Source organism: Mauremys mutica, chromosome 5, assembly GCF_020497125.1.
Source record: "Mauremys mutica isolate MM-2020 ecotype Southern chromosome 5, ASM2049712v1, whole genome shotgun sequence".
Taxonomy (NCBI): Eukaryota; Metazoa; Chordata; order Testudines; family Geoemydidae; genus Mauremys; species Mauremys mutica.
Window position 1 is genome coordinate 137,048,961 of NC_059076.1, and position 16,384 is coordinate 137,065,344.

General features: G+C 44.2%; 1 protein-coding gene across 3 annotated transcripts in view; it reads left to right on the forward strand.

The window, feature by feature from the left end:
- ATRN (attractin) overlaps positions 1-16,384 on the forward strand; it is a 259,935-nt gene that overhangs the window by 157,904 nt on the left and 85,647 nt on the right. The window contains exon 25 of one of the 3 annotated variants that reach the window (XM_045019464.1): positions 10,580-10,954. The exons of the other annotated variants lie outside the window; for them this stretch is intronic. Coding sequence (XP_044875399.1) covers positions 10,580-10,606 — 27 coding nt within the window. The 3' untranslated portion in view covers positions 10,607-10,954. Of the gene's footprint in view, positions 1-10,579; positions 10,955-16,384 lie in introns of those variants that run through there. 3 annotated transcript variants of the gene reach the window in all.

Sequence of the window (16,384 nt, forward strand, 5' to 3'; positions counted from 1 at the left end):
TACTCAGAAACAACCAACCCTGCAACCAGTATGCACACAATAAAGAGAAAAAGTTTAAAGGGCCCAATTTCATTTTCAAGCTTCCAACAGTTCATTATAAAAACAGTGAGCAAACAAATGGTTTTTATAATGTTGAAATGTGCCTCCATACAGTTCTTTTAATCAGTGTGAAAACTCTCTGGTTCTCTTATCTTTTTTCCTAGAAATAAGTAGGCTGTTAGGAAATGATTTTTGATTACAGCTGCTTCATGCAGTAAGATGACACAACAAGAAATCTGAAACGGTGTGCAGCTTTGTTATTGTCTAATGATGAGAAGTGTCGTTACTAGGAAATATTTTTGTTACTGGGCTTTATATAAAACACTTCTACAGACCTTAATGTTCAGCACTTTACAAATATTAATAAAATCTGTTGTTTTTGTTATTCATCTCCTATAATTGATAGAAATTGCTTTTAGGTCCCTGTAACCTATAGAGAGCCCAGAGTTTATTAGGCCATCCATTCCCTCTCCTATCAGTGCAGGATTGTTTTCTGTTGTGCATATTTCCAGAGTTTTGTCTAGCAACTATTCCACAGCCTAAACCAAAAAAAAAAGTGAAATGAATACTGATCTTTGTCAATCCCTAGTTTCATTTTCTTCTGGTTTCCTTGTCAGTTTACAGGCACCTTTCGTTTAACATGTCTGTAAAGTACCTACCCTCTGTAAAGCTCATTGTTTTCCTAGGTTTTAGGGATGGAGAATGTTTGAGAGCTGGCCTGCACTACAAATTTTGAGTGTTTGAATCTTTCACAATGCATTGATATGTTGATGAACACAATTCGTCTTGGTTTACATTGACTTGCAAAGTCCTGGTCAGCATGCAGTCAACTAGTTTGTGATTCTTTACAAACATGCTCAAACAGCAATATTTTATAGTGAATACTAATATTGAGTGATGGTAACTGGGAAAGGCGGGACTTTTTCAATGGTAATGGTTTAGTTTGTGTATTTTTGTGTAATATGATTGGCCGTTGGATTTGTTCTTGTTCTGTTGTTGTTAAAGGGTGTCTAGTCTCTGGCATAGTTACTCTTATATTAATTTATAAAACAAAATCAAATTAAAATAAGTAAATGTAAAGTATCGTTAAATGTAGGATGGAGTCTTGGGGTACAAAGACACTGGCAGTGGTAGCAGTGCCCACTTAGCATCTGCAAAGTTGTCCTAAACTCCAGATGACATTCTAAATAACTTCTTTCCTGCCTTTGTGGTATGGACAGACTGGCCTGTGGTTTACCAGGAAAGGTAATCTTTGTGCTGTTTGTAGCTGAGATTTGTCTCCTGCAGCTAGACTCCATTAGCAGTACCCATTTCCCTTGCAAGAAGCTTGCCAACTGACAGACTTTCAGGCTAATGCATTAGTCTAATATCCCAGCTGCCAAGCTCAAGATAACTCAAAACAGCTTTGCAGCATAAACACATCTGAGGTCCAGTATAAGGGTTGATATTGTAAAGGTTTTTCAGGAAGTCTCATAGTTTGAACTGAAACGCTTTTAAACCTAGCTGTGGAAAATGTGATTTTTTTTATTTTTTTTTACTCAAATGGGTTTTTTTTCCTTTTCAGTTTCAGATGAATTCCACATCATGTAGCAAATTCCTAACTTAAGTTTTGAATAACGAATTATATGTTTTTACAAAGACTAGACTACAAAAAAAACTATCTTATCTTTTCTGAAAGCAATATACCACGAAACATTTGTTTTTATAATGTGCTGAGAAGAAATACTAAGCATTTAAACAGTAAAATTAAAACAAAACACACAGCCATTCCAGAAATAGTGGTCGGACCTGAGACAACTTTATTCAGCATTGATGCAATCTTCAGAATCATACACAATTGGATAAAAAAGGATGGATAGTGAAGACAACAGGCTCATCGTAGTGTCAGGACATAGACAAAAAGAGGACCAGTTCAGAAGCAAACTGCTTTGGCCAGGAAGACCTAACCAGCATCTCTTGATTATGCTTTATTAGTCCCCTATCCCCTTTCTTTGAACTCAGTATAAAGTGTGCTTATGTGCACAATACAAGGATATGAGGGGAGGATGCAAAGTTAGTGATAGAGTGCTTGGGCCACTAGAAATGAATAAAATCTGGAGATTATTTCAATTTGGTAGTTTTGTTCCCCAAAGCATTAAAACAAGGTAAATACAAAAGTTTTAGGAAGTTTCCCTTTTTATGGTCTGAGCAGGTAGACATACCTATATTTAAGTTTGCTTAACATCCTAAGCCTTTGTTTTCAGCTGATAACATTGCCAAACTAAACCAGTTGAGATGAAATTTTCTATGCTGGCCCTCAGCCTTAGGCTGAATTATTATGTAAAGTTTTCAACGAAACCAGTTCAGCTGTTTCCAGGATCCACGTGAGCGGGAAAATTTCCTAGTTTTTCCTATTGTACTTTTGGAAAGCTGAAGTGCCTCCATGTGTTCAGGATTGAAGTTTGCCAAAGGAGTAGTCCTGTGGTCATGCTGTCGACATGAAAATGCACCCACATGTGTTCGAGTTACAAACTCCTGACAAATGCCAATCGCACAGGTTCATTTGAACTTCTTAGGCTTGCTCCTGGGAGCTCTGACCATTCTATCTCCATTGAGTGTGCGCTAGGAAATTACATAGAGAGGAATGTTTAAAGCTATAAAAGTTTTTAAAATGCCAGAAGTAAAGTTGCCAACACAATTTTAATTCAGACTCCTTGCATGTATGCATTATAGTTGTCTTTAGTTACATGACTACATTCTGTTTCCTCTTCAAGACTCTTGTCTCATTCAGTGGGCAGGCAGGCTGGAAAATGAATAAGGTAAAAGGCTGTGGGAAGAGCGGGTTCTCTCTCTTGCTGAGCCACACATTTTGTACATGTTTGGCAGTGTTCTATCATGTGTATACATAAGGAACCTGAATTAAGGTTGCTCTGCCAATTACAAGCCTTTGCATGATATTGCTTGCTTGTGCACTTTCATCTACATGTGCATCACTATTCTGCACCTGACTATCTATTGAGTGGACCCTGCCAGTTTGATAGATTTGTGTGGAAGCTCTTTGACACACAGAAATGGTCCCCTAGATCTTAAGTACTCTTTTTGTAATTTAAAGAAAACTATTCCCACTTTTTGCTCTGCACAGCAATCTGAAAGCTCACATGGACAGACAAAAATATATATAAATAGTATTTCTGAGCCAACTGCTGACTGCAGCCAGTTAGCTGAAAAGTGACAATTTGTGACTACTGCAGTAAGGCAGCCCAGTGGTAGAATGTAAATCAATTTTCATCTCAACTGAACATCGGAAGTAAGCTGGTTCTTGTATTTGCACCATATTTGACATTTGCGTCATAAAGTTGTGGGGCTCGGCTAGTAAGGTAAGGCAAGCAGGAAATAAATCAATCCTCTCTTGCATTGGTCTCCCACGCCGATGTAACAAGTGATGCCATTTTTCAACAGCATAGCCCTCAACAATAGGTCAGAAAATCCAATTTTAATGGAAGCTTTATTTTGACCATTTATTCATAGTGAGAAGTAAGTATTACTGTGGGGAACTCTGGTTTGGTGCAAACTGTTCTTCTACAAAATTATAAAGCTGCGTTCTATATAGAGGAGGGGGAATAGAAGATTATTTTTGGAGGTTTAAATGAAGGCTAATTCTTTTAATATGAGATTAATCCTTAGAGAGGCTTTGGGCACATGCCTTGCTGGTCTATCCATTTGGAGCTACAGAACACTTAACCTATCTTCCCCTCCTCTAAATGCAGGATGAATCAATGTTGCAGCTATTCATCTGATACCCTTTCTCATCGCATTATTCAGATTTGTCAGCTTTCTCAGATGATTAAATAACTTCCACCCTGCAACCCCCATATACAGACTCAATAACATCCCAGGCTGCCCCTCATAGCCACAAAACTAACTCATTAGTCTACTTGAAATCCCTCCTTCAAACTTTTTTTTTCTTTTCCGGATATGCCTACAAAAAGCTTGACAACAATTAGGCTGCTGGTGTGCTGAGACCAGTGCTTATCATACTGGCCAACACTGTCTCATTTCCTTGTACTTCCCTGTCTGCCTGTCTCCATCTGTTATCACAAGTCAGATACAGTATTTACTTTGTAAGCCCTGCGGGACAGAGCTGTCTTGGTTTGTGTCTGTACTGCACCTAGCACAATGAGAGCCATGTCTAGGGTTCTCAGGTGTTATGGTAATCAAACAATCAATAATTGATTATTGAGCACACTACACGTGTGCTTCTGTGTAGTGCCTGGCCTTCCTATTTCCTTCTTAGTTCCATTTAAAATGTTAGTATTTAATGTAAAGGTCATATGCGTTAGAGTCTTGACTTCAGCCTAGCCCTGTGTACTTGCTCAACAGTTGCAACAAGATGAAGCAGTGCTATGAACATTTCTTAGATTTAAAGTCAGATACTAGACACAGAATTTGGGTGAAGACACCAACTCTGGAATTTGTTCTTTTCATTGGACTGCTAGAACTAGGGTTGATTTGACCATTAGGGCAGTGTTTGGGGGGTTTGCTTTTTTGGAGCTGCAGAACACTAAACCTATCAACCCTGCAGTGTCACTTCTTCCCTGTGCTTTGCAAACATGGGATAGCATGATCAACATCAAGCTCTGGTGTTGAGGTTGGCCACTGCATGAAGGGCCTTTTCTGAGGTGCTGGCCACTGAGAGAGGAGGGTTATCTGGCTAGTAAGTAACTTAAACTCAGGCTTGAGCTGCACGCAGAAGTTAGGTCGACCTAGTTATGTTGTTCAGGGTTGTGAAATACATGCCTCTGACTGACATAACATAGGCACAATTGCCAACTTTCACACGGTAAATAAGCACCCCAACTTTCACAATAAGCCAAAAATCAAACTAATCCCATTTCAAAACAAGTCCAAAATAAGCCAATCTCTAAGAACCCCAACACTCTGACTAGATCCCCGCAACGTATAGTCTGGGACTATGGTGGGCCCACTGTGCACCCCTGACTCTCTCCCCGCTTTGCCCCTGCTTGCTGGGAGCCAATCAAAAAAAGCAACAAGCTGCAAGCCAAAAACTAGCCAACAAGCAACTCACAAGCCAATTAAGCCAAAAAAATCCCAATTTCTACTTTTTTTTTCGTGGGTTTGGCGTGTCTGTAGCTAGGTCAACCTAACCCCTAGTGCAGATACAGCTATGAGTATTTCTACACTGCGTGCAAAACAAAACAAAAAAAAGAAAAACCTCTGCAGCAGAAAATCTGTGAGCCCAGGTCAACTGACTTGGGCTCACCCTACGGTACTAAAAATAGCAGTGTAGACATTCCACTGAGGCTGGAGATTGAACTCTGAGACCTTCCCCTTTCACTGGGAATATCTACACTGCTGTGTTTAGCCTCCTAACACAAGTCCAAGTCAGTTGACCCGGGAGCTAAGACTTGCTGCCGTGGGGGTGGTTGTGTTTTGCAGTGTAGATGTACCCTCTATTGATGGAAGAACCCATTGACTTGGCTAACTTTGGAAAGATGATGTTCATACCTAGGTGGAAAAAGATGGGAAAATCCCCTACATCGGTGTCGGCTTTGTCTATATTACAAGGTTATGCTGGCTTAGCTATGGTGACATAGCTATGCCAATATGGTCTCTGTAGTGTTGACTCACCTTCACACTAGTATATGTAGGAGCTCAGTTGTACAAGATATTGGTTTATCAGTCTCATCCAAGGTATATGGTTCAAGCCATTACAAGAATAGCTCAGTGCAAATATAATATGACTGCTTCCAGGCCCAGGAATCCATGGCAGTGATCATTGAAGTAGACTGTGAACTCACTTTAGCATGAGAATACCCCAGCTATTTTTGCGGTCTTGCAGAAAGCTTAATTTGAAGTTTCCAGAGTTGTCTGGTGCTGCCTCACATGATGATTAAAACCAAGAATTAACCAAAGGACTCACGCAGCCATCGTCACCCTAACATCTTATTGCCTCACAATCCGTAATGTTTTATTTACCCTCACAGCACCCCTGTGAGGTAAGGAATTCCCTTTTTTTTACATGGGGATTGAGGCACATAGTCTAAGTGACTTGCCCAAGATCACACGGGAAGTCTGGCAGAGAGGGAATTGGACCTGTCTCCCCATAGTCCCAGGCTAGAGTCCTAACTATTGGATCATTCATCCTCTCTGAGGGAGAAAGGTCAGAAGATGCATTCTGAATCTCCGATACTGGGAAATGCTGACCAAAAATTCTGAGCTACAGTGCCAGAAATCATGTGTATACAAGGCAATGGTTCTGAGCAGTCATGGTTGTCTAAATCTGTAAGCAGGAAGCAGAATGAAAGAGAACCAAGAGGCGAACCTGTTAATAGTATGGCCAGAAGAACACACAGCTAATGTTTCTGCAGATTTTGCATATTGGGAAATGTGAACATTGCAGATTGGCAAATCAGAACTCTGATCTTTACAGGAGAGCACAAACCTTCCTCAGAAGGTTCAACTGAGCGTTGGAAGTTTGGCATCTTAGGGTATGTCTACTCAGCAAAGAAGAACCTGTGACAGCCGACTCGGGCTTGTGGGCTCAAGCTGCAAGGCTGTTTCATTGCAGTGTAAGCTTCCAGGCTCGGGCTGGGGTCTCGCATTCTGCACATGATTTCTGTTGAGCCCAAGTTGGCTGGCACGGGCGAGTTGCAAGTTTTTCTTTGCTGTGTAGACATACCCTTTTATTCAGTTATTCTCACTTTTTGGTGCTATTTTCTATCCTTTACATCTGTTTCAGTAAAGAGGATCTTGAAGAAATTATCAAGAAATATTTTTTCCCATTCCCTATTTGCTATCAGTTGTTGACAATATACTGTGAATGCATTATACTTTAAAGCACACATTTGGGCAAAAGGCACAGGTTTTAGCTGTGTTTTAAGAAGCATTGCAACAAGTAACGGTCATAGCATCTTTGCACCATTACCTACTTTCCCTACCAAAAGCTATAAAGGGCCAAAATTAATACTTTAACTGAAGAATACTTAAATGTTCAGCTGATAAGCTGACAGAAATGTGGGCACTTAGAATTCTCGCCATGGCTTCATGTTACTGTTGTTTGCACTCTTCAAAGTCAAACTGAATTCATGCCCAAACTGAATTCATGCCTCATAAAAATGGCAGAAAATCGAGCTATGGGGGAGGAAATGAACAGAGATGTACATAAATGCCACTTGCAGCTTATTGGCTGTTTGGATGCTTGTTTTATCTGTTCGGAAACCCTGAGACGTGGAAACCCTGCCAATCTTATCAGCCTTCTGTTCTGTCATTTTTTATTGATTTGTTTTGGCACTCGGGTTTTATTTAAATATAAATTAAGGTAGCCTGAATTTCTACTCGGACTGCTACACTTTTCAAAATACCGTGTTGTTCCATAGACTTTGAAAATGTACAGTATGTAGTGTTCTCACAGTTAATAGGTTACTGTTTCTGACAGGACAAGCTTTCTTGCTTGTTTAAATAAATCTTTTGACTTTTCAGTGAATTCAAAACTTTAGTACCCTGTTTCCTGTTAGTGTGTGTTCTCCAGTTCATCTTACGCTTTTGCATATGTTAACTGAGCTGTACTTGCCCTTTTTAGATAGTACTTAGAGGGCATCCTGTTCAAAATATCATTGCTAGCTTCACTTTCTGTTGTCAGCCAGAATCTGAGAGGACCGAGAATAGAAGGGCTCTAATGGTTCAAATTGCATATGCTTTACAAATTGCTGGGTATGGGCAAAAACCTAAGTTTGGCATGTCCATAGTTTGACATGTTCATAGTGGAAGACAAGGTGGAAAAGGCAACACGAGTCATGTGTTGTGAATGAATGCATGGGAAGGCTGAGTTGGGCTTCAAGACATCAAAAATGCTGCATATTCTAATAGAAAAATTGAAATAGTTAAGTGTCTTTAAAAAAACTTTCAGAAATATAAAACTATTAATACATTATATTAAATTAAATGCTAGCACCCTATTACAGCTCTTGTAGAATTGCAATTCAGTAAGTAATTTATTCTTTTATAATTATACCCTTTCCATTTTGCCTGTAATGGCAGTTAGGGATAATTAATTTATAACATCCTACAGAAATTATATTGTTCCAATTTGTGTATAGTTTTCATAAAATGTATGTCAGAATATTAAGTTAAGTACAATATGAGTCACACATTTAAGTAATCTTAATTAATCAATTACTCTTACTGTATTTCTCATAATATATTGAACTTTGTCGCCTAATTGTGCAGATTCAAGCATTTTTGATTAATTCATTAAAAAAAGTTACCTACCTTTCATAACTGTTGTTCTTTGAGACGTGTTGCTCGTGTCCATTCCAATCTAGTTGTGCGTGCACCCATGTATGTGGTTATCAGAGATTTTTGCCTTAGTGGTATCCGTAGGGTCAGCAGTGATGCCTCTTAGAATACCGTGCTCATGCATCGGTGTATCAGGCATCGCCAATCCTACACCCTCTCAGTTCCTTCTTGCCGGCAACTCTGACAGAGGGGTAGGAGGGCGGGTAATGGAATGGACATGAGCAACATATCTTGAAGAGCAACACTTATGAAAAGTAGGTAACCATTTTTCTTCTTTGAGTGCTTCCTCATGTTGATTCCAATCTAGATGACTCACAAATAGTGCCAAAGGAGGTGGGCTCAGAGTTTACAGTCTTGCAGCTTGCAGCCCTGCCCTGCCGAAGCCAGCATCGTCCCGGGCCTGCTGGGTAAGCGCATAATGGGACATAAATGTGTGGACAGACAACGAGGTAGCAGCTCTACAGATCTCTTGGATCAGCACCTGAGCCAAGAAGGCCGCAAATGATGCTTGCTCTCTAGTCAAGTGTGCTTTGACTATCGCCGGTGGAGGCACACTCACAAGCTCGTAGCAGTATCGAATGCAGGCTGTGATCCAGGCCAAAATCCTTTGAGCAGACACTGGGCAACCTTTCATCCTGTCTGTCACCGCAACAAACAGCTGCGATGATTTACAGAATGGCCATGTCCTGTCGATACAGAAGCTCAGCGCCCTCCAGATGTCCCGGGCATATAACCTGCACTTCTCTTTGGATTTATGAGACTTCAGAAAGAACGGTAAGAAAATGTCCTGGCTGGTATGAAACTGGGAAACTACCTTCCCCAGGAACGCCAGATGCAGCTGCAGCTGGACCTTATCTTAGTAGAACACTGTATAGGGTGGTTTTGACATAAGTGCCCTGATCTCAGACACTCTGTGGGCAGATGTAACTGCCACCAGGAATGCAATCTTCCAGGAGAGAAGGAGAAGAGTGCAGGAAGCCAAAGGTTTGAAGGGAGGCCCCATGAGCCTCGACAGCACGAGATTCAAATCCCAGAGAGGGACAGGATACCAGACGTGAGGGTAAAGACGCTCCAGACCTTTCAAGAACTGGGCCGTCATGTCGTGAGCGAAGACTGACCTGCCTTGGAACGGTGGATGGAAAGCTGAAATAGTGGCCAAGTGGACCCTGATCAATGACCGGGACAAGCCCTGAAGTTTGAGGTGCAGAAGATAATCCAGGATCACCTGCAGTGAGGCTTGCTCGGCCCGGAGGTGCCAATCCAAAGCCCAGCATGTAAAACTTTTCCACTTTGCCAGATAAGTTGCTCTGGTGGAGGGCTTTCTGCTACCGAGGAAGACCTGTTACACCCAGATGGAGTATTCCCGCTCTTCTGCATTCAACCATGCAGTAGCCATGCTGTCAGATGCAATGCCTCCAGGTTCGGGTGCAGAAAACTGCCATGGTCCTGGGACAGCAGGTCCGGCCAGAGAGGGAGCTGCAGCGGCACAGCTACCGAAAGGTCCAGCAGTGTGCCGAACCAGCGCTGGCGAGGCCACTCGGGGCTATCAGGATAACTTTTGCCCTATTCTGTTTGATCGTCGTGAGGACTCTGTGGATCAACGGTACCGGCGGAAAGGCGTACATCAGGACCCCGACCATGGGTGCAGGAAAGCAGCTGACAAGGAATCTCTGTCCGTTCCCCGGAGTGAACAGAACAACATGGCATTTCCTGTTCTGGCAGCATGCAAACAAGTCCCCCTGGGGAGTTCCCCACTTTCGGAAGTTCATAGTGGAGCGACCATTCATGGCTAGACAAAAAGGTCCTGCTGAGGCAATCTGCCAGCACATTTTTGGTCCCAGGCAGGTGCATGGCTATCAGATGAATGGCATGCCCAAAGGCCAAGAGCCCCTTGGCAAAGGGCAGACAACTTGGCTTTGCACTGCTGGTTGATGTAATAAATGGCGATGGTATTGTCCATGAGGACCTGCACCACCTTGCCCCTCAGGCCGAAAACTGCAAGGTGCAACCAGAGCACCCAATGGTCCAAGGTGACTCGGAACCAGGCCGAACGAAAGGGACGAAGATGATTGAGGAAAGAGCGGGGTGGATCCTGGAAGGTGATGGGGACATTGCTCTCAATTGCACCCTCAAAATGAGTGCTTGTGGCCCCTGGGGTGATTTGCCAAGCCAGGTTGCGCAGGTAAGTGGGAGGAAGAAGGATGACGGTGGTTGAAACTAACGTCTCCATCTCTTCTCCTTGCAGATCCTGGGCAAGACTGCTAAGGCCTAGGTGGTGGGGGCGGCTGAAACTGTTTTCTCGCAGGCCATGTGAACACATGCCCAATGAGAAAAGGGAGAGGCCTGCGGTCTGAAGCCAGACGCCGCGCCTCCTAACCACTGCCGACGCTACTACCCTAGCCACAGAGTCAGCCACGTCCCACGCTATCTGGAGGGAGCACCAAGCCGCCGTAATGCCCTCCTCTACAAAGGTGCCAAATTCCTGGGCCAAGCACTGCGGGAGAGACTCCTTGAATTTACGGAGGGCGTCCCATAAGTTACAATTGTATTTCCCTAGGAGGGCCTGATGATTCGCCACTAGTGCGGGCTGGCAGTTGAATAAATTTTTCTTCCAAACAGGTTCAGTCTTTTGGCCTCTTTATTTTTGGGTTTGAGCTGGTATGGCCTTGTTTATCTTTTTCATTGGCCGCAAAGACCACCAGTGAGCCCAGGGAGGGTGGATGTAAAGGTATTCAAACCCTTTGGCCAGGACAAAGTCTTTTTTATTTTCAGCCCTTTTTGAGGTGGGAGGGATGGATGAGGGGGTTTGCCAGAGGGGCTTGGCAATCTTTAGGACACTGTCATAGAATCATAGAACTGGTAGTGCAACATGGGCCGGGGTAGAGGCTGACAGGACAGTAAACAAGGTGTTCGCCTGCTCAACCATTTCCTCCACCTCCAGGCCCAAGTTCTTGGCCACTCGACGAAGCAGGGCATGATGTTCTTTAAAATCATCCAGCGGGCTTGCCCTTGAGGGTCCCACAACTGCCTCATCCGGGGACAATGATTGTACCTCTAGGGGAGGCCCCAGGGCATCTTCCCTCACAGGGGAGGTTTAAGGGTGGGCACAGTTTCCTCTGTCTCGATCTCCAAGCATGCCTCATTCACCGAGTCCGGTGCTATCAGTGCCTCCAGCTGTTGCTCCGAGGTGGCGGCCAATGAGCAGCATGAAGGGGGATTCACTATAACTGTCACTCCCCACACGTGCTGGCTGTGCTTCCAAGTCGGCGCTGTTGACATCCACGCAGCCTTGGGTACCCATTCGCACTGGTGCAGGCTAGGCGAGGGGCTGAACTGCGCTTCCGTGCCGGAGAAATCCCCTTCCGGTGACCACAGTGGGGCTGTCGATGCCTGACTTCGTTTGCTGACTGTCGCCGTCAGAGAGCGGTGCTCAGAGCAAGGGGATCGGTGCAGGTATCGAGGGGACTGGTGCTGGTGCCGGGGGGAGTGGAGATACGATAGAATCATAATCATAGAATTCAAGATCAGAAGGGACCATTATGATCATCTAGTCTGACCACATATGCAGGCCACATAAGCCGATCCACCCACTCCTGAAATAATTCTCTCCCTTGACTCAGCTGTTGAATGCTCCAAATCATGATTTAAAGACTTCTAGTAGCAGATAATCCACCAGCAAGCGACCCCTGCCCCATGCTTCGGAGGAAGGCGAAAAACCTCCAGGGCCACTGCCAATCTACCCTGGAGGAAAATTCCTTCCCGACCCCAAATATGGCGATCAGCTGAACCCCGAGCATGCGGGCAAGACTCTCCAGCCAGACCCTCTGGAAAAAGGCTAACAATATCCTATCATTGACCCTTTGTACTAATTACCATTGTGGCATATTATTGACCTATTGACTAAACCCGTTATCCTATCATACCATCCCCTCCATAAACTTATCTAGCTTAATCTTAAAGTCATGGAGGTCCTTCGCCCCCACTGTTTCCCTCGGTAGGCTGTTCCAGAATTGCACTCCTCTGATGGTTAGAAACCTTCGTCTAATTTCAAGCCTAAATTTCCTGACTGACAATTTATATCCGTTTGTCCTCGTGTCCACATTAGCACTGAGCTGAAATAATTCCTCTCCTTCCCTGGTATTTATTCCTCTGATATATTTAAAGAGTGCAATCATATCTCATCTTATCCTTCTTTTGGTTAAGGAAAACAAACCGAGCTGCTCAAGTCTCCTTTCATACGACAGGCTTTCCATTCCTCGGATCATTCTAGTGGCCCTTCTTTGTACCCGTTCCAGTTTGAATTCATCCTTCTTAAACATGGGAGACCAAAACTGCACACAATACTCCAAATGAGGTCTCACCAACGCCTTATATAACGGGACTAGCACCTCCTTATCTTTACTAGAAATACCTCGCCTAATGCATCCCAAGACCGCATTAGCTTTTTTAGCGGCCACATCACATTGCCTACTCATAGTCATCCTACGATCAACCAGGACTCCTAGGTCCTTCTCCTCCATTACTTCCAACTGGTGCGTCCCCAGCTTATAACTAAAATTCTTGTTAGTCATCCCTAAATGCATAACCTTACACTTTTCACTATTGTATTTCATCCTGTTACTAATACTCCAGTTTACAAGGTCATCCAAATCTCCCTGGAGGATATCCCGATCCTTTTCTGAATTGGCAATACCTCCCAACTTTGTGTCATCCGCAAACTTTATCAGCCCACTCCTACTTTTGGTTCCGAGGTCAGCGATAAATAGATTGAATAAAATCGGACCCAAAACCGAACCTTGAGGAACTCCACTGGTAACCCCCCTCCAACCCGACAGATCACCCTTCAATACGACCCTCTGCAGTCTCCCCTTTAACCAGCTCCTTATCCACCTCTGGATTTTCATTTCGATCCCCATCTTTTCCAATTTAACCAGTAATTCCTCATGCGGTACCGTATCAAACGCCTTACTGAAATCTAGATATATTAGATCCACCGCATTTCCTTTGTCTAAAAAATCTGTTACTTTCTCAAAGAAGGAGATCAGGTTGGTTTGGCACGATCTACCTTTCATAAAACCATGCTGTAATTTGTCCCAGTTGCCATCGGCCTCAAGGTCCGTAACCACTCTCTCCTTTAAAATTTTTTCCATGACTTTGCATACTACAGATGTTAAACTAACAGGCCTGTAGTTACCCGGGTCACTTTTTTTCCCCTTCTTCAATATAGGAACTATATTAGCTAATCTCCAGTCAAACGGTACAACCCCCGAGTTTAGAGATTTATTAAAAATCATCGCTAACGGGCTTGCAATTTCACTCGCCAATTCCCTTAATATTCTAGGATGAAGATTATCCGGGCCCCCCGATTTACTTCCGTTAAGCTGTTCAAGTTTGGCTTCCACCTCAGATACCGTAATGTCTACCCCCATATCTTCATTCCCGTCAGTCCCTCTATCACTATTCCTTAGCCCTTCATTAGCCTCATTAAAGATCGAGGCAAAATATTCGTTCAGATATTGTGCCATGCCAAGATTATCCCTAATCTCCACTCCGTTTAAAGTTTTAAGCGGTCCCACTTCTTCCTTCTTGGTTTTCTTCCTATTTATATGGCTAAAAAACCTTTTGCTATTGCTTTTAATCCCCTTCGCTAGGTCCATCTCCACCCGGCTCTTTGCCTTTCTCACTGCTTCCCTACACCCTCTGACCTCAATAAGGTAGGTTTCTTTGCTGATCCCTCCCATTTTCCACTCCTTGTACGCTTTCTGTTTTTTCTTATCATTCCTCTAAGACGCTTGCTCATCCAGCTCGGTCTAAAACTGCTACCTACGAACCGTTTTCCCTTTCTCGGGATACATGCCTCTGACAGCTCCTGCAACTTCAACCTGAAATAACCCCAGGCGTCTTCCGCCTTTAGATCCCTAAATATGTTAGTCCAATCCACTTCCCTACATAGTTGCCTCAATTTAGTAAAGTTAGCCCTTTTGAAATCGTAAACCTTAGTCTCAGATGCAATTTTGTTTATCCTTCCATTTATTTTGAAACGAATTAGCTTATGATCACTTGAGCCAAGGTTGTCCCCTACAACTATTTCCTCAACAAGGTCCTCGTTACTTACCAAAATCAGATCTAAAATGGCATCCCCCCTCGTCGGTTCAGCAACTACTTGATGAAGGAATTCATCAGCTATCACGTCTAGGAAAAGCTGAGCCCTATTATTATTACTAGCATTTGTTTCCCAATCTATATCCGGGAAGTTAAAATCTCCCATGATCATACAGTTCCTATTAGTATTTACCTCCTTAAAAACATTAAAGAGCTCTCTATCCATATCCAGGCTAGATCCCAGCGGTCTATAGCACACCCCAATCACTATCCCAGGGGACACTCTAGTAGTTTTCTTCCCCAATGTGACCATTGCCCAAACAGACTCCGTATTATCCATTGCATTGCTAGTTATTTCGTTACTTTTCACCTCATTATTGACATACAATGCTACTCCCCCACCTTTACCTTTGTATCGGTCTTTCCTAAACAGCACATACCCTTCCATACCTGTACTCCAGTCATGGCTACCGTTCCACCATGTTTCGGTTATTCCTACAATATCCGGTTTCAGTTCTCGGACCAGGAGCTCTAGTTCCTCCATTTTGTTACCTAAGCTTCTCGCATTGGTGAACAAACATCCTAATTTTTGCTGTTTGGCTCCTCTCACCCTTTTCACCCAACTTGGTAGGGACACAGTACTACCAGTATGACCTGTCGGTCTAGTATCCGTCCCCCCCCCCTCTTCCTTATACCTAACCGTCCCCCTCTGGCTATATCTGTTGTTATACTGTTGTTCTCACTCTCAACGTATAAATTTGGCGTGGAGAGTACCTGGACCTCTCCCAACCGTCTCCCCCCAATGTCTAGTTTAAAGCTCTTTTAATCAGATGAGCCAGCCTCCCTCCTAGAATTCTACTTCCTTCCCTACTTAGGTGGAGCCCATCCCGTGAGAACAGTTCTCTGTCCCCAAAAGCCTCCCAGTGCCCATACATCCCAAAGCCCTCCTTGTAACACCACTCCCTCAGCCAACTATTTATCGCCACGATCCTGTCACCCCTTTGGCGCCCTTCCCTAGGGACAGGTAGAATCCCACTGAAGATCACCTGAGCCTCAATTTCCTTGAGCGTCTTACCCAACCTGGCATAGTCTCCCTTGATTCTCTCTAGTGAGAATCTAGCTGTGTCATTCGTTCCTACATGAAGGATGATCAAAGGGTTCTTACCTGCTCCTCTTAGGATCCTTTTCAACTGCAGGTCCACATCCCGTATTTTAGCGCCCGGTAGACAGCTGTTCTCCGGATCGGCCCTGGTCACAGGCCTGTCCAACCTTCTCAGTATGGAATCCCCAATCAGATAGACCTGCCTTTGCCTGGGGACAGTGCGGTCCTCTAACCTATCCTCCGTCCCCCCTGGTTGCAAGCTCCTTCCATTCCTATCATCCCTTGTGGTTCCCCTTAAGCCATCCTGTATCCTCCCTGGGCCCAAACTTGGTGCTGCCTCCATGGAATCCTCCCCTCTTTCTATCGGACTAGCCGCTCTTCTCTTTTTCCTTGCCCTCCCACCGTCAGCTACCACCTGCTGTACCCCTTCCTCATTCTCCAAACCTTCAAACCTGTTCCTTAGCTCTATTTCTCCCTCACTGGCTCTCCTTTTCCTCGGCCTGCTTCTCACGGTCACATGCTTCCACCGCCCATATTCCTCGTCTGGCAGTCCCCCCTCACTGGCCTTAGCCCCTGCTTCCCCCTGTACCTCTGGGCATTCCCCTTCAGTCACTGCTTGCCATTGCTCCATCAGCTGCTCAAACCCCCTTCTATGCTCTACCAGGGTTTCTACCTGCAACTCTAGACCCTGGATCTTTTCCTCCAGCAGCTCTATTAGGCGGCACTTCATGCATACATAGTACTGTTCTGGCTCCCCCGCTAGGACCATGTACATACCGCAGCTGCTGCATGCTATCATCCTCGGTGTATCCTCTGCTGCTTGGCTCATGGCTGCTGCTGTCTCGG